This window comes from Lissotriton helveticus, unplaced genomic scaffold (assembly GCF_964261635.1).
Source record: "Lissotriton helveticus unplaced genomic scaffold, aLisHel1.1 SCAFFOLD_859, whole genome shotgun sequence".
NCBI lineage: Eukaryota > Metazoa > Chordata > Amphibia > Caudata > Salamandridae > Lissotriton > Lissotriton helveticus.
Window position 1 is genome coordinate 193,145 of NW_027611893.1, and position 27,709 is coordinate 220,853.

Sequence of the window (27,709 nt, forward strand, 5' to 3'; positions counted from 1 at the left end):
CCTCTGCACTACGTCTCTGCACTACGCACTACGCCTCTGCACTACGCACTACGCCTCTGCACTACGCACTACGCCTCTGCACTACGCCTCTGCACTACGCACTACGCCTCTGCACTACGCCTCTGCACTACGCACTACGCCTCTGCACTACGCACTACGCCTCTGCACTACGCACTACGCCTCTGCACTACGCCTCTGCACTACGCACTACGCCTCTGCACTACGCACTCTGCACTACGCACTACGCCTACGCACTACGCACTACGCCTCTGCACTACGCCTCTGCACTAGCCTCTGCACTACGCACTACGCCTCTGCACTACGCCTCTGCACTACGCACTACGCCTCTGCACTACGCCTCTGCACTACGCACTACGCCACTGCACTATTCCTCTGCACTACGCACTACGCCTCTGCACTACGCACTCTGCACTACGCACTACGCCTATGCACTACGCCTATGCTCTACGCACTACACCTCTGCACTACGCACTACGCCTCTGCACTATGCACTACGCACTACACCTCTGCACTACGCACTACGCCTCTGCACTACGCCTCTGCACTACGCACCAAATCTGATGCATGTGATTCTCTACAAAAAACACAGCAGTGCACACGCTCCCACCACCATCTGCCTTCAATTACCGGCACCTCGGACAGCTGGTAATTGAGGATTTATGTATTCTTCTGCCGAACACTTTATGCAGCGCTCGCACCATCTGGATTGCATTACACGGCCACTCTGACAGCTCCTAATTAAGATTAATCACTCTGCCGTGCTTGTTCTCGCACAGAATATGCCACATCGGGCACGAGTAAATTACTTACAGCCTATCAGGTCAACACTACTAAATACACAGCACAGCGAAGACGAATCACTAGGCAGATTCCATAAAAAACTAAGGAATGTGCCAGCCTGGACCCCTTTCTGCATTGAACACATTAGGGCTCGCAAGCTCCGCCTCCACGAAGTGGAGGCTTAGGCCCGAGCCCTAATAAAAAACAGAGAGAGGCAGGAAGTAAGATAGAAAAAAAGGAATGTCGCTCTGGGAGGAGGGGGACAAGGAGATGGAAAGGAGAGAGAGAGGAACAAGGGAAATGAGAACATAGAGGTGTGGCCAAGGATGGGATTGTTTTACTACGGAAAAAGGTGCAAGGGAAGAGGCAGGAATGTGAGAGTAGAAGCAGGGGAAAGTGTGTGAAAGAACAGAGACAGAAGTAAAACGGGTTGCACCAAAAAAAAAGACGAGAAGAAGAAGGAATACCAAAGCAAATAGATAAGATGAGAGACAAGGAATGAAGACAAGTGTGTATACATCAAAAGAAGGGGAAGTGAAAGGAAGGAGGGAAAGGTTGGTAGAAAGAAAGAAGCAGTGTTAGTCTGCTTTCTTGTCTCCACTGCCAATGTTACCAACTTTTACGTGGTGCATTGATACCAACTGTAGACCCCCATAGCGCTTACAGAATGTCGGGAGTCTGTCTGATCACAGCTATTGTGGTTTAAGTTAAGTTTAATTGTCGATCAGTTTAAGATGGGATTGTTCTATGTTTAGTTTGGTGAAGGTGTAGGACGTACACGTACCATAGGACTTTGCCAATTGTATCACAAGGTTGTATATTTGTATTTTGTAGAACAGAAGTCATAGTGTTGTTGAAAGGCGACTTGTCAATTACTGGTTGTAGGTTACGGAGGATCACTGGCAATGGGGTTAATGGCAGGGTCTGAAATATAAAAAGAATGCGCAGCAGCCCATAATTGTGAAGCACACGCTCGAGGGAAACAAAGTGTCTACATTGTAAATAAACCAAATATACATAGCTTCATGTTGTTAAATAACTAAAAAAAACTAAGATATCTGTGTTTGTTGTAGGAAAAATGGCCACATAAAATGCCGCAAAATTGCCGCTAAATTTCCATATTTGTGCCGCTAAATTTCCATTTTTGTGCCGCTAAATTTGCTAATCCATGCCGCTATATCCTGGGGGGTCTGACTAATGGCCGGTATGTTCAAACAAGCATTTACAATGCAACGGTCTCGCCTTTGAAAAAGTTAGAGCTATTGGCATTGTAAATGACAACATTTTTATTTATGTGTTGGTTTTGAAAACAGATAAATAAATGCCATTGTCATTTACAATGCTAATAGCTTAATCTCTCGCAAATGCCACACACAAACACACAAACCCACACAGAGTCCCACACACATACATACCTACAGAGCCACACACAGAGCCACATACAGTCACATACACACACACAGCCACAGACACACTATCTATCCTACTACCGCCACCTCTCAACACACATGCATTCGAAACATGCACATGTTCATGTGCTTACTCGTACTTGCAATATTTTTTTATATTTTATATAGCTATATGAGTTTGTGCAGGTAGTAGCTTGATATCACATACATATATCAGATATATAATGTGCACTTTCATGAAATATCGCAAACAGATACTTTTGTAAAGACATGCTGCATGTTATACCTAGAGTAACCCACAGCTGCCTATATTTGTGTGCGAGTTTGTGTGTAGTAACCACTCTTAGTGTGTGTTTTTACAAACGTGACTAAAGGTATATACACAAATAATGAAATTTAAATACGCGAATAATGTTGCAGCATTACATACAAAGCGTAGTAGCCATGTGTGTGACAGTGCATAGTGGGACATGCACTTGACATACATATTTACGTACTCCGGATTACACGTAAGGCATGATTTAAACATCCAATGTTATAAAAGTGTTAAAGTTCGTGTAATGAAGGCAACCCATGCATGAAACTAGAGAATTTCGCAGCTCTGTTCGTATCCCACATTATGTTTTTTCTGGGACTCACTCGTAGCACTATAAACCACTGTCTGGTGTGCCAGTATGCAGAGGAGCAAAAAGCCAATACTGTGATACGTGTCAAATAGGACATGGGTCTACTTGCCAGATATGCTCGAGTCCCTTCAGTACGCGCCCGTATTAACCGCTCGCTCGCCCGCCCCTTAGGTGCAGGAGCCTCCGTTAACCACCCCTCCCTCTTGCTTTGGAAGGTAGCTTATTCCCTTTTCCATGAAGGGACCGGATATTCTCGTCCTGCGCTGACTGACTCGTGTACGAACTGCTGAGAGATCATTCTCTAAAGGCACTTGCACCATATAAGGTCCCCAATCCAACTTTATTACGTCCTCACTGGCCACTTTTAGCACCCCAGGTGCCCATCGTTAACCATACTTCCGGTCTTGACCTGCTAACTTCCGGGTTCTGTGCCACCACGGCGGGCAATTTGCGACGAACGCTTCCCTGCAGCAGATACTAGCTGTAGTCGACTCGGGCGCGGCTCTGCCAACCGAAACCGTCCGTGTTCGTTTCACAAGCCGATTCCACCAATTGGAACAAACGTCACGTTGAACTCCAAGAATTGTGACGAATAATGCCGGCCATATATCAATCAGCAGATCTACTAGCTGAAGGGGGCGGGCCGATGCCTGAGCAGGGATTTGCGTCCGTTCGTCTGAGAAACGTCCCTCTTGAAATGGGTCCTTTTACCGGCGTTCGTAGAGAAGCAGAGCAGCAAGCGCAATCTTCGAATGGTTCTAGTGGTCCAATTTATCGCAGTATGCGTTTAAATACAGCGCTGACCTCACCGACTTACTCTCAAGTTTAAACTCGAATAACACCAGGTTCTACGTCATTGTTATCGGCCCACAAAAAATTGTACATACAGTGGACTATTTGTCACGAGTGACTATTTTACGTATGAGAAGTACATTACAACCAAGTCCCTCAACCCACACATTAAGAAACATCATTTTAGTCTATTTTGCTTAGTTGCCAAGTTTTCAGATTGGTTACGTGTGACATTTCCATGCTTGCAGTCTACTTATGATGAGTGACATTCAAGGGCCAAAATGTATGATACTTTCTCGCGAGTAAAACCGAGCAAATAGAGTGCATGGAAACGGATCAATATCATAAATTACAACATTTTGAGTAATAAGAAGCACCCGTGGGAGCACAGGGAGGAGGCTGCGAGCGAGCGGCGGAGCTGGCACAGACTGACGAAAAAACAGCCCTGGGAAAAAAAAAAAAGGAAACACCCACAATGGCCCACCTCTGAATGACGAAACAAAGGGGCGGGGCTTAAAAATAACACAGAAACGCCCACGAATCTGCTCCCAGAATGATTGCCACATCTCTCTTCCAATGGCTAGCCTCCATTTATGGAGCTAGCCAATGGAAGAGAGAGGCGGGTTAAAGCCCCATACTGGAGATAAAAATTTCTCACCTGCGCGACACTGCTTGCGCAGTGTACGCCAGGCTTCGACCTAAAAATGGTAGAAGTCTAATAAACGCAGGACGTCACTCTGCGTGACGCCATTAGCACTGTTTATGCTGATTAGCTCCCTTCACTATTTGTTTTGGTATTTATGCCCTGTACATACATGCCTGCCAGTGCACATGCGACTCCATTGAGGAGAGGAGGTGCGTGGTGGATGCAGGAAACCAGATTTTCCTGGAAACATCAAAAGTCTATTCTTGCTGATCAGACAGCCCACAGACATCTGAAAGTCCGGCCTGAAGGAGTGAGTTCTTGAGAGTGGCGAGCAGCGGACATAACCAATAGCCCCAGTGGAGAGTTAGTGTTTCATGATGTGCGCAAATAAATACCTTTTGTCAGCGGCTGAGCAGGTGAAGTGACCTCTGGAGTCAAATATTAAGCCGTTGCGAGAATGTAGACATCAGCATAACTATCATGAGGTTACAGAGGTGGCCAATTGTGCGATCGGAAACTTTTGACGAACGTGCTGGTTTACAGAGTAGGGATTTGCAAGTCCCTAGTTTGAATTTTGGCAAGGCCGTCTCCTCTTTAGTCCTTCTCAAGTTTCTAAATTCAGCTTCATTTCAATGGTTAACAAGTATTGGCATAGCCAATAGGTCTCGCCTTTGGTACCTTAGTGTTTAGCCATACAACAGTTGATGTTGTTGCACCAAGGATATTGTACTGCGTAACTAAATACTTATAAGGCCCGAAAAGCGAGACCTATTGGCTATGCCAATGCTTGTTTTCACATGGGCCGGATGGGGTGATCGTATCAGGCGGCAGCAGAGAGCGTGGATAAACACCCGTTTACAGAGTGACTGGCAGCCTTGAGCCGGAGGCATAGGTGGATTGCTCCCCCCCCCCCGTGTAAGCTAATTTGAGAGGTGGGGCGGAGGAGGGGTTGGTTATGAAGTGATAGGAATCGGCCGACCCCTCCAAATTGGCAGGCGAGGTTTCTCTTGAGGAGAGATATCTCCACGGCGCTTTGGGGGAGTAAAATGCTGTGCATAATCGGTTTCCATAGGTAGTTCAACAAACAACATTTAATTTTGAGAATCTTGAAAATAAAAATAGTGTCATGACATTTAGTGAAAAATTGTCAAGACCCCCGAGCATTGAAGCGCTATATAAAATAAAAATAAAAAAAACAAAAAACTTTTCACTCAAAATGTTTTCGATATAGAGAAGCATTAGAGAAATTTAGAAGTGAAGAGAAAACAGAGCAAATGCGCAAAGACAGTGGAGTTACTTCCAGAGTTTTTACTTCCAGAGTTTTGAAGGAGATACATACTGATAGACAGGCATATTTGCAAGTAATAGTGTGACAATTTGGGTAGGACAGAACAGTGGGTGTGGGTGGAGAACACAAATATAGAACTAGCAAGGAGTAAGGAAGATAATGCAGATAGAGCGATTGGCATTGCGGAGCATTCAGGTCAGTGTGGCCAAAAGAATTAATATACAGCAAGATGAGCAGAAGAAAGAGGCAGAAGAGGACGGACACCAGCAGAACAGAGCATGAAACTGCTCTAACACACTAATCAGCAGTAAAAGGAAGATCGCTAGCGGATTTTCCTTCATCGAGGGAGCAGTTCAAACAAATGTCAGCGTCGCAATGGAGGTCGGATGATGGAGGAGTTGGGGATGGTGAAAGACTGGGTATAAGAGATGGTGGTCATCCGAATGAGTATGATGAGACTTTAGATTTTGATGATGACAGGGAGGGATAGAGGAGCGGCAGTTGAGAGAATGTGAGGAACGCGAAAAAGGAATGATTGCAAATAAAAGGGGAGAGCGGGGATCAGCGGGCCAAAAAAGCGTTTTTAGTATATTGCAGAAGTCTGGGGCGGACGGAGCAATTAATCAAGAAAGAAGGAAACTAAATCAACAGACATGCGAAACCGAGGAAATTTAAAGGCGATCCTCACAACTTCCAAAAGGAAGGGCATCATGGTGGTCAGTGTGAGGGAGCATAGGTAATGGTTCTACAAATAAAAAAAGATCAATTGGACGGCGCTGATGTTAAGCTGGTAAAGGATTGTGGTACAGACATACAAGGGGATGTAAATGTTCTTAAGGATCATCAAGAAAAAGGTAAAGGTTAAGGATCCACAAAAGATAATGGGCCAGTTGTGGGTCGCCTAATACCGGTCGGTAGCGGCCGAAATTGCCGGTATTAGGCTTTTCAGATGTTGGGGCCTAATTTAAGGATTCGGTAATTAACCGAATCAGTAATTTAAGGAATCTGTAAATTACCGAATTCTTAAATACCGATTCAGTAAATTACCGAATCCTTAATGTAGGGAGCACTCAAATGAGTGCTTTTCCCATTTTAGGATTCATTATTTACCACCAACTATAAGTTGGTGGTAAATAACGAAAACCACAAAAGAAGCAATTTTTTGCAAATTATTACAGTGCCATGTGGCAGACATACATGCCCTTAGGGCATGTATGTGTGCCACATGTGCACCCATACACTATTGAGGGGTGCAACAGGTTGTCAAAGTGCCACCCTGCCACCCTTCAATGTGTTCCCCATTTTACCGAATCGGTATTTACCGATACGGTAATTCCCACTCATTTCTATGGGCCTTTAGGCCCATAGGAATGAATAGGAATTACAGAATTGGTAAATACTGAATCGGTATTTACTGAATCTTACCGATTCGGTAATACTTAGCGAATGAATACCTACATACCATTTACCGATTCTAAAATACTGAATCGGTAGAATTCGGTATTTTAGAATCGGTAAATTCGGATTACCTACATCTGGCCCCTAGTGTGATAAACAGATACAAAGTGATAATAGTGGAAAATAATGAAAAGCATGATAAAAAGAAGGATGGAGAAGTAGATGATAAGAATATACATAAATGGTTGCCAAATATGGGTATTGTAATGCCTTTGGGGTTTCGTTTATCGGAAAAAAAAACAAAGAATAGCGTCCGGAAGCATGATTTTATAGATGTATTCAAATTGTTACACAGGGAATTTAAAGCAAAAAAGGCACCAAGGAAGAGGAGTGGGAATTAGCTAGTAGGCCAAAGGTACCTAAAACAATAGAAAATTGGCCATCTGCACTTTTAGTTTATACAAGCAAATATTGTGAGACAGGATAGAGCAGTAGCATTTTTTAAATATATAGACATTATACGTAAAGCACAAATGCATTTTGTAGGATACACTTGGTTGAGCTACGATGAAGAGTACTGAGCCAGGATTAGTTTCAACAATGATAAGCCATGGGGGGACGTCGACACTGAATTATGGCTCCAATGGAAGTGATCCATGCAGCATCCCATACAGTAAGTGGCTTACCGGTAACTTATCAGTCCTTTTAGTATCATTCCACCCAAGCTGGGGCTGGGTGGTATGGCAAACATGTTGGAATTTCTACTAAAGGATTCTGCAACATGCAATTTTGCTGTTACAAGCGCAGTAGCATTTTTTAAATATATAGACATTATACGTAAAGCACAAATGCATTTTGTAGGATACACTTGGTTGAGCTACGATGAAGAGTACTGAGCCAGGATTAGTTTCAACAATGATAAGCCATGGGGGGACGTCGACACTGAATTATGGCTCCAATGGAAGTGATCCACGCAGCATCCCATACAGTAAGTGGCTTACCGGTAACTTATCAGTCCTTTTAGTATCATCCCACCCAAGCTGGGGCTGGGTGGTATGGCAAACATGTTGGAATTTCTACTAAAGGATTCTGCAACATGCAATTTTGCTGTTACAAGCACGGATGCTCACAATGTAGGGGAAAACATCCTCTCACTCAATATTTTGTAGAATCAAAATCTAGAGAGCAAGGGAGAATGCAGAGGTCAGCAATTTCAACAAACACAAAAAGGCTCATACCTCAATTAGACTGAGGTATTATCAACCTGGTTAAGGAATGATCCAGATAGTGGAGCTGCATCCAAATTAATTTGGGGTTCAAGCATGGCTTTAGTATCAGTTATTAAGGACCAAGGCAGAAAAAATGGTCAGATAATCTCAAATCGTCAAAGAAGTTGCACAATATAGTACAACAAAAGCTAAATTCAGAGCTAAAGGCAGGCAGGGTTGCAGGTCCTTTTTTACAGTGCCCATTTGAACATTTAGTAGTTTCCCCATTAGGTGTAGTGCCGAAAAAAGGCCAGGTGAATGTAGACTGATCCACCATTTATCAGGGCGAATCTGTAAATTATTTTATTTCTCAAGAAGATTCTAGAGTATCTTACGCATCAGTTGATGTTGCTTTGAATCTGGTAAGAACAGCAGGAAGAGCAGCAGAACTTACTAAGAGTGACATACAACCAGCCTTTCGCCTATTACTGATACATACTGCTGATTTTGAATCGTTTGGCATGCAGGTTGAGGCACCTTTTAATATAGACAAAGTCCTACCAATGGGATACTCATTCTTATGTGGTTTATTTGAGATATTTAGCACTTTCTTACGATGAGTTTTCATGGAAATGAGCGGTGACAAACTTGTATTTCACTATTTAGATGTCTTCATGTTTGTTGGTGAAAAGAATACAGGCAAGTGCACGAAAGCCAATCAATATTTCCAAAACATGGCAAAAGAACTTGGAGTACTACTGGCTCTGGGAAAAATTTAGGGCCTAAGTACAAAGTTGACATTTCTAGACATTAAAATAGATACTACGGAAATGATAGCTAGGCTTACCATTGCAAAAGCTCAAGCAATAAGGCCATTTTTGCTTTCAGTAATCTGAGGGAAGAAATTGGTGCTCGGGAAGGTACAGATATTACTAGGCTACTTAAGTTTTGAATGCAGAGTAGTTAGAGCGAGGACATTTTGTAGATGCTTAGGTATGTCTATGTCTTGAGCTAATTTACCTCACCACAGGATACGAATTTTATTGGCTATCAGAGAAGGTATGGATCTTTGGTTAAAGTTTTTTGGTGATTTCAATGATGTTTTGTTGTATTTTGTGGATGAAGACATGATCATGATATGACAGATTCAGATTTAATCCAATGCCTCAGGTTCCAAAGATTTTGGCATATTCTGAGAGGTTGTTGGTGCATGGAAAGTTGGCCACAACACTGGCCGACACACAGGCACAGTATAGACTTTTTACAATGATTCCCTTTGGTCGTGGCTTTGTGCGTCTTGATTGAAGAATTTCGAAATAGGTCAGTTATGTTTAATGGGACAATATAGCAGTAGTAGATTTGGTTAACAAGCAAAAGGCGAGAGATTTGAGAGTATTGCATTTATTAAGAGCCTTCGTGCAGAAATGTTTGCAACTTAATATTGTCTTTAAAGCTAGACATGTTCCAGACACAACAAATAATATAGCGGACGCTCTGTCTCGACTTCATTGACAGAGGTTTCACTGTCTGTCTGTACGTGCCGACAGCAGTAAGACACAATTCCCACAGAACATTTGGGCCTGTGGGGACTGAGGATAGTCAAGCTTGTAAAACAGTAAATAGCCTCACCCGCAAGAATAAGTTACTAGCAGGCATCAAGAGAATTCTTCAGTTATGGTAACACTAAGCTTAGTGAAGCAAATATAGTTACAAAAAATGAACAGGTTATCCTAGGCTATGTGCTGCATTTGATACACAAAGGTTTGTCAAACACAACTATTTCAGGAAAATTATCAGGCATTTCCTTTTATGGACCGCTATTGGGGGGACATGATCCGGTTGAAGGTGTTTTAGTTAGGGAAGTTTTAAAGGTGTTGAGTTAGGAACAACAGAGCAAAACATTGTAAAGAGAACCTGTGACTTTTGACCTATTACAGCAGTTACCTTTTTGTTGTTATGATGATTTTTAAACTTTATTATTTAGGTTATGCATGTTGTGGCTATTTTTTGGGGCCTTTAGAGAGTCAAATTGTAGGAAAGTAGGATCTGCTTTTATGGTTATCCCCACTTTTTGCCTGGTGCTAAGCTGTTACCGACTAGTCTAGCTGGGATCCTGCTAATCAGCCACCCAGTCTATCTGCTTTCTCCCTTAAATTGTTGTGGTTAGTACTGAGGTACATCCCAGATTTGATACTGGGGCACCCTTATCAGTCCCTAGTATATGGTACTAAGGTACCCAGTGCATCGGTACCCCATGGGCTGAAGGATGCATTATTCCACCCCTGGGAGACCATTCAAAATGGAACTACAGGCCTGCCATTGCAGCCTGTGTAAGTTGGTGCTAGCACCACTTATTAAAGGTATAGATTCCTATACCTAGGGTCACTGCACTTAAAACCTATAAGTCACCCCTATAGCAGCCCTTATCAATCCTGAAGGCAGGGTGCTTGGTTCTAAGTGTGAGGGTTTCCCTGAATCAGCAGGACACACCTGCAGCCTACGAAATCCATTCTCCCAGGATGTAAGTGCAGCTGCCATATACTATATAGAAGGGCACCGCATAATTACGCGATGACATCTTGAAAACGGCTGCAACAAATTCTGTCATGTTTGGTATCAAACGGGGTGGGAGGTATGATTCCGAGCACTGGAAGAGCCCTCCATTAGGCTGTCAGTACTCACGGTACCAACCTTCTTGACCGGGACAGCACAAAATGATTGCTGCCGACCAGAGACACATTTCTGCCCTCCTGCTGCTGAGACAAGTTCGAGCAAGGGAAAGCAGCACAATTGGCATCCTGTCACACGATTTAGTTTATTGGCACTAGGTGGGTGCGCTTGCCAGTGCTACTAAGTCTACATGATGGGCACAATTGGTGTCCCTGTGCATAGTCCAGTTCAAACCAGTTCTGGGAGCCATTGGCTCCCGCTCTGGTGCGAAACTGGACAAAGGGCATGGGTGAAACCTCCCCCCATCCAGAGCCTCTCCTGGGAGCCTGGGAAAGTCCCCTGAATCGTTCCAACTCTTTCCTAAGGGTACTTTAGGGCTTACCTGTGGGTTGGTCCCTAGATTCATCGTGGGACAAGATTCAGATCAGACACCACTTCTATTTCTACCGTATGGGCACTCTGGACTAAGCTGGACTTTGTTTGGGTTCGACTTTGTCTCTCTATCCAGTCTTCTGCATTGTCTGTGCCTGTGCACCATACAGGAACCCTCCAATGCCTGTGGGCATCAAAGACACCCGAAGGAATCTCCCTTGGAGTGAAGGAATCACTCCTCTGCATTCGCAGGCACCGAAACTAAGTTGACAGGTCAGCTGATCCTGAGCTCCTCTGGACTTGGTAAGGCCCTGCAACACAGGTAGAGGTTTTCGACAGCTCCAGAGGCCTGCCCTGCCCTCTCACCTGGTTTGACAATCGTGGAGGTTGCAATAACCAAACCCCTGTACACTGCGTCAACTTCCCGTTGCAAAGGCTTGTTGGCTTCCTTCCAAGAAGATCTTCGGGCTCCAAGTAGTCCCAACCTCGAGCACCTCCAGTTGCCAGACTCTTCAGCTACACCGCATTATGTGCATCGTAGCCTGCAACTTTTGGTGAGCTGCTTGATGTCCTCTCGCGACTTCAAAGCCTCTGGCCTGTGGGTCCTTTAGAGAGTTACAGTTGTTTCTTTTGGGCTCCCCTGATTGCTCGGGGTCTGCCCTGACTCCCCAGCTTGTAGTGAGTCCTCTGGACCTTGCTGGTCCTGACGTTGCTCCTTCTTCAATTGCATTGGTTGCACTTGCCAAGGCTTGTTGGTAATCCCGCCGGACACCGACCCCTTAGCACTCGACATCCTTCATGGGACAGCTCATGCATGACTCTTGGTCTTCCTCAGCATCGCCTGGTCCTCATAGCTGCAGAGTCACTGTCATCGTCACCCATCCTACAACCCCGACATTGGCGGGCATTCGTCTTCCAAGTCTCCTGTCATTCGATTGTGACATAGACTCAGTCCCCTCTGCTTGCAGGTACTTCTCATGTAGAATCCACCTTTCGATTCCACCGGACACTTTCTCCTTCTTCAGCAGCAGCATTTTCCTGAAGTCCCAAATTGGGTTCGACTGCAGTTTCCGACTAACTGTGGGTGGAGAACTCCACTCCGCCCGTGGAGTGTGCGGAGTTCTGTCTACTCTGCGTTCCGTGGAGTAGGCAAAACTCTGCCCCCTCCGCAGCAGAGCGGAGTTGGCCCGCTGTCCGCCTCCACCCCCTATTTAAAAAATACTTAACAGTGAATTCAAACAATTAAAAAACACACTTATCTCGCACCGCAGCGTCCCTGGGATGCCCTCCTCCTCTTTTTCTGACATTGGGATACAGCTGAAGACTGCACACCCGCGCACACCTGCGCATTTCCTGTGAGAAATGCGCATGCTCGGGCGTGCAAGCATGCGCAGTCTTCTTCAAGGGTGGGTGGAGGAGGGCAGTGTAGCGGAGCTACGTGGAATTCCACAGAGTTTGTTGCCAACTCCGTGGCACTCCGCGTAGCACCGCTACGCACACTACGCCAGGCTTATTTCTGACACACGTTTTCACCCAGCTTCCCTGGTATAGGTAACGTGGGTATTAGGGTATCCACGGGTGGGGTTGCTCTCCAACCTTCTGTCTTCCACAAGGTTTCTTCAGGGTACCTGGAAAGGGTCCTTAATCTTTAAAAATCGAACCGCGACTTAACTGTAGAGTAGTACAGAGCACGCGGTTGTGTTCCCATACTGTGCTTGCGCTCTCCATGGGGTCCCTATCTACTCACCTTTATTGGTTCCTTGGGTCCCCAGCCTTACGACGTCCTTGCAACACTGTCTTGACCCGAGTCGTAGTTCTTATACCACTTTCTTAGCATATGGTTTGGTCCCCCCCGGGATCCACTGTGTGTCATGCTATTTTTTATTTTTTTTTACAGTTTTGTATAGTGCGAACTTGACCCGAATCGCGTATCAGAGCGCTATACATAGCACCAGTTGCGTTACATGAGGACACATTCATTTTTTGTTAGGCACGGTGAGATTACGTGATTTGCCCAGAATCACAGGATGTTCAGCGTCATTGCCGAGACTCGAACCCAGTTCCCCAGATTCGAGGTCAGACGCCCTAGCCGTATTCACTTTATTTCTATGCAAAGTATTGTGTGCATTGTGCTTATCTCTATGTAGTTGATATCTAAACGTGTTATAGTGTATTCTTTAACAAATACATATTTGTAAAAATACCATGCATGGTTAATTTTTCACTTACTCTATACTATAAGATTGCAATCTGGTAAAACAAGCTGCTTTACACTCTTTCCGGACTAAGCCTGATGGTTGCTCTCCACAGCTACCACTTAGAGAGCTACTAAGGTTGTCTAAGACCTCTTAAATCACCGTAAGGGTTGTCTGAACATGGGCAAGTTACCCACTCACATTAGTTGACATCATATACCATGCCAGCTTCTCACACAGAGTTACTAGGTTTGAGAGGACAGGTAGGTATACAAAGTGATGAGATAGCTTTGGAACATAATAGAAAAAGGATTTGGTTAAGAGCATATAAATCAGATCAATTGGGAAAAGGTAAATGGGTTTGCTTAAACAAGAGTGGGGTTTATGGTTCCTGCCCAGTCAAAACAGATTAGGGAGTAATACAAGTAAAATTTCCTGTCATGCAGACAGTAAAATAATTACTATTACTATTTCAAACTTAATAACTATATTAAGAAAAGCAGTACATCAATCAGGTAAAGATCCTAAGCATTATGGAACACATTATTTTTGTATTGGGGTGGCAACTGAGGCTGCAAGACTGGGCTGGTCATTGTCAGAGATAAGAAGTATTGGGAGATGGAAATCAAAATGTTGCGAAAGATATGTAAGACAGTAAACACTTATGTAATAAATGAGCCACTCTTGTGATTTTGGCACCCTATGATGACCCTCACCACCACCATTTTAATTGACTTTAGTGTGTTCCTTAATGTAGGATTGTCCTGCATTTGCCTGCTTCTCTTCTGTTCTTGCTGTCTTTCAGTAGGAGCTGTTACGGAGTGTAACAGTCTTGCCAAGAGCAGAGCATGTGGGATGTGTATTTGAAGGTGTGCAGCTGTGCAGGAATGTGTATTGTATTGTGCATTGGTGAGAATTATGAGTTCTTACTATTGACTTTGACCATTCTGTTTTCTGACTTTACCTTGGTTTTTGGCAGTGCTGACTATTGCCTTTGACATGCTCTCATGTCATCTTGCTTTTCAATTCCATCTTGCTTTGGGCCTTTCTGTCCTGCACAAAGCTGCAGAGCTGAAGAGGGCATGTTTTGCTTTCACTTGTTTTCTGCACTCTGTGTGCTAGTAGGAACCGGTTCTTAGCGGAGGAATGTACAGGCTCCTTCTCGAAGTCATAGCAAAGGCCTGATCAACTGATGCTGTGTCCTTGACACTGAGTGGTACGGAATCTGATGTAAAAGGAGGCGAGGCTTGCTAGAAGCTTCAACCAACGTTTCCACTTGTTTTAAAAGGAGGAGCATCCACTGGTCTGGTGGAAGTGGAAGTTTGGGAGTTTGGATTCCGAGTGAGGGCAGACATGTCTATCTCGATTGAACCCTGATTGCTGAGCTCTGATCCCCGGCTGTGTGAGGACTTCCCCCGGCCAGAAGTGAGCAGTGTATGCATCAGGTGATGTATTGCGTTTTGTGATTATTGCCATTGTGATGTGAGCCAGTGGCTGTGATCGTTTGTGGTGTTTCTTTGTGGTGTGGGAGGTGCACATCCAGAGTGATCCTCTACTCTGTATATATATCTTTCTGATCTCTTGCAGGACATCTAGTGTATCTTACCTTATATCAGTTATTGCTTTTTTATTAATCAGTATAATTATTGGTTCATGCCTTTGGATTATTAGTTTGCTACATATATTTGAATCTAATGCATTTGGTATCTGAGACAGCCTTTGTTTAGAGAGTATTATGTAATAAACCCCAAGCCTTATTCTAAAAGTGATAGTCTTTGCATTTTGTTAAATAAAACTCCTTTTCAAAAGGTGCTGTTTGTTTTGTGTTGCAGTCTTGATGTGCCAGGAGTGGTAAGACATGCTTAAAAGTGTATAATATTCAAAGGTGTAATTATATATTTGCCTCCCAGGTGGGAGTGCAGTGATTGGGTGTGGCTTATTGGTGCGTAGCCACATTCAAAACAATTTATCGCAATAAAATTTTGCTAATCCCTGTTTCTTTTAATTTCGGTTTTGTTCATGATCCATTATCTGTCAAAATGATTACATGGATCGTGGAACATTCCTTCATAAAATGGGAACAAATTTATATGCTCCTCTCTTGGACTCTCAAGTACCAGACAAGGTGGTATGGAAAGGAAAAAGTGGGATGCGCTGGGGGAATATGTTGCCTATTTTAGAAGATCTCTAGAGGATGCCCGGATAGGTTAGCAATTCATCTAGGTAAAAATAATTTAGTCCATTTATCTGGTTTAATATTGATAAAGCAAATGAAAGTGGACTTATCTATTACAAAAAATAACTGACAAAATACGAGTTTTGGACAGAATTTTTACCACGAAAGCGGTGGAGGGGAGCGAGGAATCATGCTGCCATAGACAGGCAAAAAGACAGCTAAATAGGGCAATGAGAGTTTTTATTTCAAAAATGGATATTACAGTATTGATTCATAGGAATTTATTGAAAGTAATGCACATATGTTTTGTTCTGACAGGGTTCATTCATAAAAATGGAGTATGCGTACTATTTGTTAGAAATGAGGAAATTGTTTGCACAATTATCGTAGTGTTCTAGCAACACATTATAAAGTCTGAAGGTACAGCAGCAGCAGTGTTTTGGGGCAGAAAAACTCTTCAGTTTTCCTGGGTGGTGGTTTTTTGGGAGGTGGCCAGTCTGGAGAGGGTTTATCCATCATGGAGGAGGGTGGTACGGGGGTAAGTGCACAGAACATACAGGAAGTGAAGAGTAAACTATGTGACTTTCAACATCCCTAGAGCGGAACGCTTCGGGTGCTTGATGAGGGGTAGATCGTGAGATTGGGGTTTGCAAAGAAAAGGTGGTGAATGAATGAAGAATGTGAAAAGGTGGAAGAGCATGGAGTTTTTTCTGGAAGCAAAGTTGAACAAATTGGGGAGTTTAAGGATGGGGGTAACTTTTAGACATTTATGTATTAGTGAAGTTTATGCTACATACCTGTCTTAGTAAAGTGTCCTCTTTTACTAATATAGAAAGTAGTGGTATGTGATATATTGTGCAATGCGGGGGACCCATGGGGAGCGAGGCATTAACCCCCCCCTCCCATGGATGACTTCATACAATTAAACGTGCTGTGGGACATGCTAGTTTTGGGCGGGGCTTAGAGGTGGGCTATATAGTTACTTTTTTGGTCGGGAAGACACTTTTTCCATCAGTGCCAAGAGCGGTTAGAGAATTTTGAGTGGCCCACCCCTAGTTAAAGAATTTAGTTTTTTTATTGGCATACTCAATATTTTATTGTGTGAATTGTTAATTTCTGCAGATCAAATGTTTAGAGGTTGTTGAACAAAGATTCATTTTGCCACAATAAGGCAGGTTGTAGTATTTCGAGTCTAGTTAGGCATTTATTTGGAGGGTGGACCGTCTGGAGTGGGCTTATCCATACCTGGGGTGGAGGACAGAACAAAGGGGAGCTGAAGAGTAAATGATGTGGATTTTAACAACACTAGAGCAGATCTCTAGGGGATGCTTGATGGGGGGAGATTGGGAGATTGGGATATGCAAGGAAGAGGTGGTGAATGAAGGAAGAATGGGATAAGGTGGAAGAGCATGGGATTTTTTCTTGAAGAAATGTTGTGCAAATTGGAAAATTTAAGGGTGAGGGAAATGTTTATGTATTATTGAGACTGAGATATTTACAATGTTTTGTATTCATGAAGTTTATGCTACATAACTTTCTTAATAAAGTGTTCTTTTTTGCTAATAAAGAAAGTGACTTCTTCTCTGTTGCTCCACACAGTGCATTGCATGCAGCCTGATTCCCATCCACCACTCGTCGTACCGTACAGCCGAGACCTCACTAATTTTTGTTATATGGGGACCATCTTACGACTTACTTTGCCCACACCATCACTGGCACATTAACACTATTGGCATTTTCCCTTCATCTCTTTGGCAGCCGTATTATGTCCTTTGGCTTCCCAGAACGTAGTAGGCAATTATGCATTTCCTTCTTTACCCCTTTCTTGGTCACTTGCATCTACCAGGTAGGTCCTCTAACCCCAGATTCATCAGTAACGTGTGGCTTGCATCACACTATCTTGGCTCCCACACTCCCAGCCACTACTGGGAAAACTGCCCAGTCACCTCTCCATTTCCATGAAATCCAACATTGACGCCAGGAGCTACTTATGCACCAATACTCTCCTGGTATCTAGCTTCACTGTTATGGAGAGACTCTCCCTGGACTCTCGGGTGAGCAGAGCAACTTTGCCTTTTTCAATCCTCTACTATGGGAGATTTTAATGAATAGGCTTTAACATGTACATGTGTGATACCTTTGTTTTTTTCCGTAGGCTTATCCAGGCCTCGTGAATCTACTATTAGTATGCACTGGGAGAACCTTATTTATACAGAGGCAAGCAGAGTTACCGATACGGGTATCTTACTTTCACACTGACACACTCTACTTTGTGCTGTTTTTCTCCTTGTTTCATTTTAGTAAGAGCTGCACCCCTTACACATGGGGGACCATCTCCTCAGCAGTATTTATAAATTACTGGGCATTGGCTTCACCCATGGGCAGCTGAGACGGTTATCAGCATAGATACACACTTATAGTATCTAGGGTACATAGACCCCAATTCCGCTTGATCCCGGAAATAGCTGCTGGGATCTCTTTTTAATCCCTCCTCCCTTAGTATTACATTGGCCACCATGGTGACCTCATGCTACTCCAGTAGTTTGAACTTTACACCACTTGTACTAATACCCTGTACTTCACGCTTTTTTCTTTTCTTTTCTGCATACTCGCTATATTGCAGATGCTTCATTTGACTATTTTGTAAAGGCTCTAGTCAATCCGGACCCTGCTCCACCCAGGATTCTAGGACGGACAGCTTACGCACAGGACCTAAAGTCCGGGATCAGAACTAACCCTGATAGGTTCTTGACCCGGTCTGCTAGTGAACAGTTGGTGCACAATTGCGCCCAAAATGTTGAGACAAGCGCTACTTTTTAAATATGTTTTATTATTTTTATTGAGTTTCTAAACCAGGTTACAGTTATCAGTAGTAGAAAGTATTTCTGTGCTTATATTATAATGTTGCAGTACAGTGAAGGAAACATTGTTCACCACAGTCCACTGCTTAGTAGATACAAGAAAAAGCAGAAAACAAAGAGAAACAAGCATTTGCAATGCAATAGGTCTCGCATTTACAAGAGTTTGAGCTATTGGCATTGTAAATGAAAATGCCTTTTATTTATGTGTTTTGAAAACCTGTACGCTGTGCAACAAACCCACACTTTGTACTTATAGTCGTTGCTTACAAGAAGCAAGGCTGGCAGTAACTGCGCCTTTTTTACTGCTAGTCTTGCTTCTTGTAAGCAAGGACTATAAGAACCAAGTGCGTGTTTACACACAGCTTGCAGGTTTTGAAAACACACAAATGAATGGCATTTTCATTTACAATGCCAATAGCTCAAACTCTTGCAAATGCGAGACCTATTGCATTGCAAATGCTTGTTTTGAGATTCGAAAACAAAGTTTCCCTGTGGGGAAAAAAGTGTGCGGCGTGAGTTACAGCAGAAAGGAAAGGCACGTGATGACCTCTGAAAATAAATGTGGTTATAATAACAGCTTGTCACTTTTTACACGCCTCTTTGTGCTCAAGCACCTACCTGTCCCCCAACACCAGCAAACTGCGAGGCACTTTAGAACTGTTAACATTCTGCCCATGTATGTACAAACTGCGAGGCACTTTAGAACTGTTAACATTCTGCCCATGTATGTACATGTATGTAGTGTGTATTTCCCCTTAAGTCCCTCCATTGTGTACACTGCACCGAGCAGCTAGATTGCAACACCACGTTGTTTGTTCATATAAGGATGCATGTGTCACAGTGCCTTGGGCCAACATAAACGTTTCCATCAGAGCCCGAGAGAGCCAGAGGTTGTCTTAAAGATTTCTGGGAGCTTGTCCACTGCGTGCGGGTCACTGAAAGGTATATACTGTGAGTACCGTCTGTACCCTGAGACACACTATACTTTCTAAAAACTGGAAACATTTAAATACTGATAAACAACATAAATACAAACAATATGTGCGCCACAAAATGCAGTGATACTGCTTGTTTTTACTATATATTTTACTATATATTCCTTTACAATACGGGTATTACCACGCGCTACCATTACAACGCTTCTATTACAACGCAAGTCGTTACAACGACTTGCGCTGAAGGGCGCTGTTGGATAGGGAATAGTTTAATGTTCTATTCCAACACCTTCCCTACTTCCCTACTGTAACGTGGGCTGGAGTTGGAATAGAAAATTAAACTATTCCACTATCCAGCGCTTACAGCGCAAGTCGTTGTAACGACTTGTGTTGTAAAAACAGCGTTGTAATGGCACGCGTGTTAAAAGCCCGCATTGTAATGCCATACAACCCCCACAACCGCCACCTTTCTCAAGATACCTTATAATAATAATAATAATAATGCACATTTGTATAGTGCACAATCACCCGTTAGGGTCTCTAGGCGCTGGGGGCCGTCGGGAAGATTAAGCAAGCTATTGCCCAGAGTCGCATGGTGCTGGGCTAACCTGCCGCCGGAGCCGGGGATCGAACCCTGATCCCCAGATTCCAGCGTCAGTCGCCCTGGCCGAGGCGCCACACCTCTCCCACAAAAGGCCTACCTAGATAAAATAGTGGTAGGGAGAGGGGCCCAGCTGGCACGTGCCTCATATGGTGAGTCAGCCTGGCTTCTTAACCCCCAGAAAACTGCATTCTGGGACTTGTACTTACACTTTTTACACAAAGTATGGTTAAAAAAACTCCGGGTGCAAAGCACTATTAAGCTAAAGAACCAAGAAATGAGGATGCTTAGCTGGTATCGGAATTTAAAGTTACTTGTAGATACTGATATTCACCTTCCTAGCAAACACAGCTCTAATTTAAAAGATAACACCACCAATATGAGAGCAGACTATCGCTTCACCTGTTGTGGGGTATGCTACCACCACACACACCAGAAGCAAAGGCTGAGATATGGAAGACATCTATCTGCCTTTTCAGCTTGTGAATCCTTCTCACTCAGGTCCCTGTTTAGCGTACAAAACCTCTAAGAGCAGCGGCTCTGCACTTTCCCGCAGTCACGTACTCTCACCTGGAGGAGGAAGGTCAGTCCGTCCACATTGGCAGTATCGCTGTCCATCCCACGAGCCAAGAAGTCGCTTCACATGTTCCCGCACCTGGGGGTGCCGCTCCAGTGTTCAAACGTCAGATGCCAATGCTGCCCGATTGGGGTTTTGGAATGAGGAATACATCCATCTGGAGACCTGTTAAAGTTTCCTTATCATAAACTATAAAAGCTTTGTAATCAGTTCTTTAAATTGTATCAAGTTCCTACTAATGATACAGGTGTGATGTGCTTTAAAATGCACATCTCCCATCACCGCAATAGCTTGGACTTGTTTTGGATTTATTTCTTTGGCGAGGCTTCTCCCACAGTTATGGCTGTGTTGGTCACAGGTAAGCACGGAAGGGGGGGGGGGGAGAAAGGCAACACAAAGTACGGTGGGAGAGGCTGGGAACAGAGAAAACACGGACATAAAGAAAACAACACGGACAATGGGAGGGGGTGGGAAGAAAGACAATGTGGACAACAGAAGGGGCAGGGAACAAAGATCACACAAACAGCAGGAGGGGCGGGAAGAAAGGTTACTGGTGCTACTGGCAATGCGATGTATGCTCAGTTGTGAAATTGTTAACATTAGTATTACAAGCTATTGCAGTACCTCTTCCTACGTCATTGCGCTTCTAGTAATGCACGTTTCCTTTTACTACAGGCAGATTATGTGCCAAACCCAGGACCACATATATTACCGCTGGTGCCCCTACTCTGTCATTCTACTTGCAGGCATTACTAGTCCATATTGGCAAAGTGATGTCAATGGAACAGCGGCATGCATAACCTATAAGTAGATAGTGTGCGCACATCAGGGCTCGGATTGTGGAGTAAAAGAAAAAACTAACACGTTATGTTGCGCATCTCACTAGCAAAACATCAGGGTGGGTTTGCCAGGATTGGAAAGCATGCCAGGTTGTATATGGGTATAGTTAGCTGAAGTTTCTGCATGGTCTTCATGACTAAGATGGATTAACAATGCAAATATAACCAGTTCAAGAACCAGCACAACTTGGTTCAGGGAGTGCACGGACTTCTGCTGAAAAGAGTCTCAGCTTCTACCGTGTTTAAAATGTGTTGCACATCTCACTGCTTAAACAAAGTATGGCGGGCGGCCATGCACATAAACGTTAGATGCATGGCCGCCACAGTAATGCAACTAGTGCTGCATAATGACTACCCCAGCCTGGCACCCAGCCTACCTCCGCACCAGACGCTGCCTGCCAGCTCCCAGCCTCTGCATCTCCTAGCAAGATGATCTGGAGCCGACGGGGGAGGGAGGGAAAATGAAAGCGCGTCATGCGCGTGCTGTAACAAGGCGGAAGAGACACGAGACGCCGGCGGCCGCGCGCATGCACATCTCCTGTCCTAGTAGTGATCGGGAGAGTGACGACTGAATGCAGCGCACAGAAGAATGGGGAGGAGCAGTCATGGGAAGCAGCAAATATCTTTTGAAACCCGGTCCATTGGAAAAGGGGTATTAGGATATGTTCAGATTTGAAAGCTTTTCCTAATGGATGAAAGAGTTGCGCTTTGCCTTTCTGATGGGAAGTAGACACCGTGAATGGAGCGTGTCAAGATGTTCACATTTGCGAATCATGTTCTTTTGCTATAGGCTGCTTTTATTTAAGGTGGTATTTGTGAGGATTATGGTACCCTCTGGTAAGGAGATCACCGTGCACGGGGGCATCCTGCACACATACACGTGACCTACAAACTGTCGGCATTGTGCGAACGGGCACTGAATAATGAGGCTTGGCCTGAGAGAGGTGGCAACAGGAGCACGCCGAGGCACATTTTAAATAAGCTGTTGGTGTTGTGCGAGCGCGTGTGCATATCTCCTGTCCAGCGTGCGCGTAGACAGGGAGGGAGGGGGAGAGCGAGAGGGAGCGAGCTGAGCCCTAAGCACTTGAACATCTCCTGTCCACGCACACCTGCTGTTTTTTGCCAACGTCTTCAGCCGTACGTGTCCATATGTCCTGTCTTTTCCGCGCGTTCACCTATCCCTTCCTGCATGCTAAGCAAGTCGGCAACAATAGAACTCGCCTAAACGCGTTCAGCGCATAGCGCTGCATCGCTAGGCGAGACCTAAAAAGACATCCACTCAGTAATTTTTATATCAATAGTCACAATTTGGGTGGCGATTTTGGTAATGTACACATCCATAAATAAAATTGTTGCAGCCTTTTAGCAGAGGGCTGCCCTGAGACACGATACATCCAAGTATCAGCAGACTGATGCAATGGTTCAGACTCTGTATTAACTGTCTTAGTCGCGTCCATGCAAACACATAAATATTCCTCCAGTGGGAGCCAAATGTCTTTTGGTCGGGACCGAACAGGCATGAGTTCGCAGAAAGTGGTAAGCTGCTCCTGACAATATGTAGCATCCTTGAGCCAGTTGGCTGCAAGTGGTAATGCATGTTGCCCCCACCTCATCCCTACCCTGCGCGTGGCCAGCAGAGCGAGGAGTGCCGCTAGGTTGTGCTACTCAGTCGGGGCCTCCTGAACATCCCCCAATAGCGATACACTGGGGACCGCTCAAGGGAGTAACACGTTATATTGGCAAGCATAGTGAGAATTTCATCCCAATAATAGAGATGCCTGTGTAGTACCAAGGGAGGTGTAAAAACAAGTCAGTTAGGAAGGTGCGGCGGTTGGCGAAGCGGCTAGGGTGCCTGACTCCAGACCACAGGGTTCACGGTTCGATCCCCGTGACTCTGGGCAATAGCTTGCTTAATCTTCCTGATTAATCCCCTATTGAAATGGGCATACACCCACACTATACTATAAATGCCAGCATTTGTAAAGCACACAGCTACCTCCCAGCCTGTTGGAGGTAGCTGTGTGCTTGAACAATCTCTCAGGGATATCGAACAGTCTGTGTATAAATCTAAAATGAATAAGGCAGAGGCAATAGGGGATAAGGCGGGTGACACAGTACAACAGTAGTGCCACTGTGCGTCTGTCAGCGGGGGGTTAATATAGGATTGTGTATAGGTGCTGAATTTTGCATTGCAGCAAATTATTTCTTGACAAGTAACCGAGGGGGTGGAGATGTCAGAAACATCTCCAGCACCTGGAATGTAGGTGGGGCCTCAGGGAATAAAAAATGCCGCTCACGGATAGTTGGTAGTATGTAAATGTACCAAATAACGTAGTAAGAAACGGCGACAGATCCTTTTCTAAAATAGCCCCAGAAACCTGGTACTCTCTGCCACCACACATCAGGACTCAACCCAACCACCAGAAATTCCGAAGAAACTTAAAAACCTGGCTTTTCTAGCTCTGGCTGGCTATCTGTTTCCACACCTGAGCATCTGCTAGCGCTATGAGACCTACGGGTGATGTACACATTTTCCCACAGAGGAGATGGCTTTGTACAGACCAGGATTACTTACTAAAGCCTTGTACTAAAGACTTACTAAATCCAACTAATAAGCTGTACAGACTTATTAGTAGAGAGGTAATGTTCTCACAGTGACCCAATCTCTTCATATACAATTCTACTACAAACCTCTCATTTTACATCATAGTTTAGTATTCCCCATCTTCCCTCTGACAGAATGTAGTAGCACCGGGGCTAGTGTTTGTCGCAGGCCTTGTACACACACCCATTAGTTTGTTCATAGTTATCACTAGACAGCTTGCTGTTTATAAAGGCATGTAACACAAGAGGTACTTGTACTCTTCGGTGTTGTATAGAAAGCATTAGCTCTTTGTTGAGTTGTCACTCACAGAGGCTGCTGTTACAGGATAGGAGGAAATTGCATCTTTGTTTGATCAAACTCTACTATGCAGACTGTATAACATACTAAAATATAGTAGCAGAGTACCTACATATTCCCTCGGTGCTTCTACACAGACTGTCTATTCTGCTCAGAGGAATTATTACGGACGGTGGTCTTACTGTAGTGAACTAAACACCCTATTCACTAAGAGAAAACATCTTTGGAGAGGGATGGCTTTCTCAGTAAAGCTTTTCACAAGCAGTTTTCACTATGAACACATATCTGAACAGAGAGGTCAAGTTGTTTAAAAAAAGAAGCATTTAGCATATATAACCTTATAAGAAAAGTTACCTCTTTCTCATCAAAGTGAACAGTACAGAAGCAGTGCCCTGTTAAACTGTGATAAAGGAACGCCTAATGTTTCCATGCATCCTTCTACATACATCTTTTCTCCTCTTTAGAACTGTCAGCAGACACGTAGCTGTTTGTGAACTGAACCAAACACCCTCTTCAGTCTGTTTAAATGTGTCAGTAAAAAGACTCTTGCTTCTAATCTGAATTATACATCAATTTGATTTTTTAACTAACTCTATGAGAAACACAAATTAATATTACATGTGTTTTATTTTCTCTTTAGGTGTTGTAGTTGATTACAAATACCAACAAAACAGCAGAAAAGCAAGCAGAGAAAACAAAGCTACTATGAACAAGATTCCAAATATGGAACATATGCAGAGCAAGGAAACATGGGTACAAAAAGTTTGAAATTAATTAAGCGCGCTTATTTTTTTAATGAAAAATATTAATAACAACCGGTAAACTTTCTTGTGCAGGTGTAACTAGTATTGAAAATATCTCTATAATTCCACATGTCACAAGAAATCGTATTGTTTTTCAACAGAACAAAATGGCAGAAGAAGACAAGACCAACTAGACAAGTTTAAGAAAGAGCAATTCAAAGAACTTCAGAAGTTCTTCCAAAGAAGATTAGTCACATTTAATATGAGAAGCAACAAGATAGTGAAATGCATAGGAGCCCTGAAAAAGTACAAACAGTTTAATTGTCTAGTAGATAAGGCCTTTGTGTTAAATAGAAAGCTATTTATTCTCATTATGAAGATAATGAAATGTTTAGATGAAGTAGTTAATTCCCTAAACAAAAATGTTGACAGAAGGTACCATTTACTAAAATTAACTTTTGCAGTATTTTCCAGGGAGAGTGGAAACCCACTTGCAGTTCTGAAGCGTTTTGTAATTAGGAAAGTTATTTGTAGGGAAATGAGTTAGTGTTTGCAATTGATGAAGATGGTCAATTAAGTAAGGTTCATCAATGTACAAGAAGAAATAACAAATAAAGTATTAGGTCGAAGGAGATTGGTAACACACTATCTCACATCCCAGCATAGTTTGCCCCTTTTCATTATGGTAAATGCAGTACACAGTTAGCGCTTACTTCAATATTGACTGAAGTTTTTCAGCAAAGTTGGTGCAGATAGTGCTGTACATCTCTAGACATGTGTTTCTGGGTAGCAGAGTCACAACTGATTTGTCAAATGGATGGGTCCAAAGTTGGGTTGCATGGTAAACGAAAAAACGGTGGATTTAACCCAGATCTGTGACTGGGGGTGAATATTTGACAATGTTCAGCATTCTGTCCATTGTCCTTTTGGGTTGCTATAGTCACCCTAAGTGGGAAGGTATGCCCAGAAGTGGGTCCCATGCTTTCTATGCTACTGACTTCAAGCTTGACTGGCTGATGAGTGATTCCCTAAAACCGCCCCCAGGATGCTTGTTTTCCGGTCCAGGGAAGACCTGGTCTGGCAGTTGGGGCTGGACTGTTCCCTTGGGGAGCAGGGTCAAGACTGCTTTACATATGGCTAGGTCGAAATTAGGGTGGCGTGGAGAGCAAAAAAATTATGGGTTTAACCCAGGTCTGTGACTTGGGGTGGATGTTTGACAATGTTCAGTAATCCGTCCATCGTCTTTTTGTGTTATAGAATTTTCCACTGACAACATTAACGCTGTAATAAAAAAAACCTGAAATGTAGCAGTTACAATGAGCAGCTCTAACTATAGCTAGCACCACCACCGTGCACGGCTAATGACATCCCTCATGACATGTTCTATATCATCAATTATGCCATCACTGATGACACCTCAAATGACATCATTGATGATATCATCCAAGCTTTGTTTTCATGCATATTTCTGTATAAATGACTTTGGCATTAAATGTCTGATGGTAAGTACAAAATAGCTCAAGAGGAGACCAGGCATCATTACTACCAACACAGAAACTCTTTTAGGTGTTGAAAATAACATAATGTGCAACAATAACCCATATAGCATCATACATAATAACAATCAACCACAGATATATGGGAAATCCTGATTTCGAAGGGTGTTCAATCTGTATATAACTGTTCACAGAAAGCCAAAATAGCGAATGCCAATTCCAAAACAAATGCCAAACTATAGATAGCTTTTATCTGTATGAAACCCCAGACCAGGGCCGGACTGGGAACCAAAACCGGCTCTGGCAAAGTGCTCGGCCGCCCCAAGCTCTTTGCCAGGGCCGAAAGGTTTTCGGCTGATTTTGTTACAGGGCCGATTTTGCAACTTTGCTGCAAAAATGGCCCTGTAACAAAAACGCCCCCCAGGGGCTCAAAACCAGCCCCCGCCCATGCGGCGCACCGGGGGATTGCCAGGGGACACATACAAAACCTACATTACAAAATGAAGTTGATTTCAGTAGGGGACTGAGTACTGTAAACAGTGTTTACTCCATGGAGAGATTCATTGTATACTGTTTGCAAACACTGAAACTCTCATAAGAAATACACCACAGAGTATTCAAAAGAATCTACTAAGACCAGTGCACATTCTATGCAACATTTGTAAAAAAAGACACAATTTGCTTAATACAACCAAAGTCTAAAGTGCTAAAGATCATACTACCCGCACCCTTCATACTCTAGTGAAAACTTTACAGATATCCCATTTTCTGAAGCAAAGCAAGCACGCTTACATAGGCTGTGCCTGGCGCACACACTCCTCTATATTAAGTATACATAATTTTGCTGACACAATTCTCTCAAGGCTACTACATACAATCTTTTTTCCCAGCAAAACCAAAAAGTTGTGTGGAGCATAATGATTACAAGTCAACTGTCACCTGCACACAGAATTACTCTAGGACAGTGTTTCCCAAACTGTGGTCCATGACACATTCCCAGGTGGGCCTCAGGCAGCAATTTTAAAAGCACAACAAAGTTCCTTGTAAATTAGCAGTTTTCCAGCAACAATTAAAGTGTCAAGATAACATCAGTGAATAATGTACCTGCTGGAGAGAGATGAGAGTTTTGTCCAGTGGCAGCTTTGACTTATCTAATGTAACACAGAGGGTTAAT

The 27,709-nt window shown here is 43.7% G+C and overlaps 1 protein-coding gene across 3 annotated transcripts in view; it reads right to left on the bottom strand.

The window, feature by feature from the left end:
- LOC144807225 (7-dehydrocholesterol reductase-like) overlaps window positions 1-27,709 on the bottom strand; it is a 195,532-nt gene that overhangs the window by 139,932 nt on the left and 27,891 nt on the right. Inside the window, exons 1-2 of one of the 3 annotated variants that reach the window (XM_078673075.1) lie at window positions 21,772-21,868; window positions 20,549-20,720 (exon numbers count right to left, since the gene is read on the bottom strand). The exons of 1 other annotated variant lie outside the window; for it this stretch is intronic. In XM_078673075.1, the coding sequence (XP_078529201.1) occupies window positions 20,549-20,596 (48 nt within the window). In that variant the 5' untranslated portion in view covers window positions 20,597-20,720; window positions 21,772-21,868. Of the gene's footprint in view, window positions 1-20,548; window positions 20,732-21,771; window positions 21,869-27,709 lie in introns of those variants that run through there. One more of the 3 variants, XM_078673076.1, reaches the window with a different exon arrangement.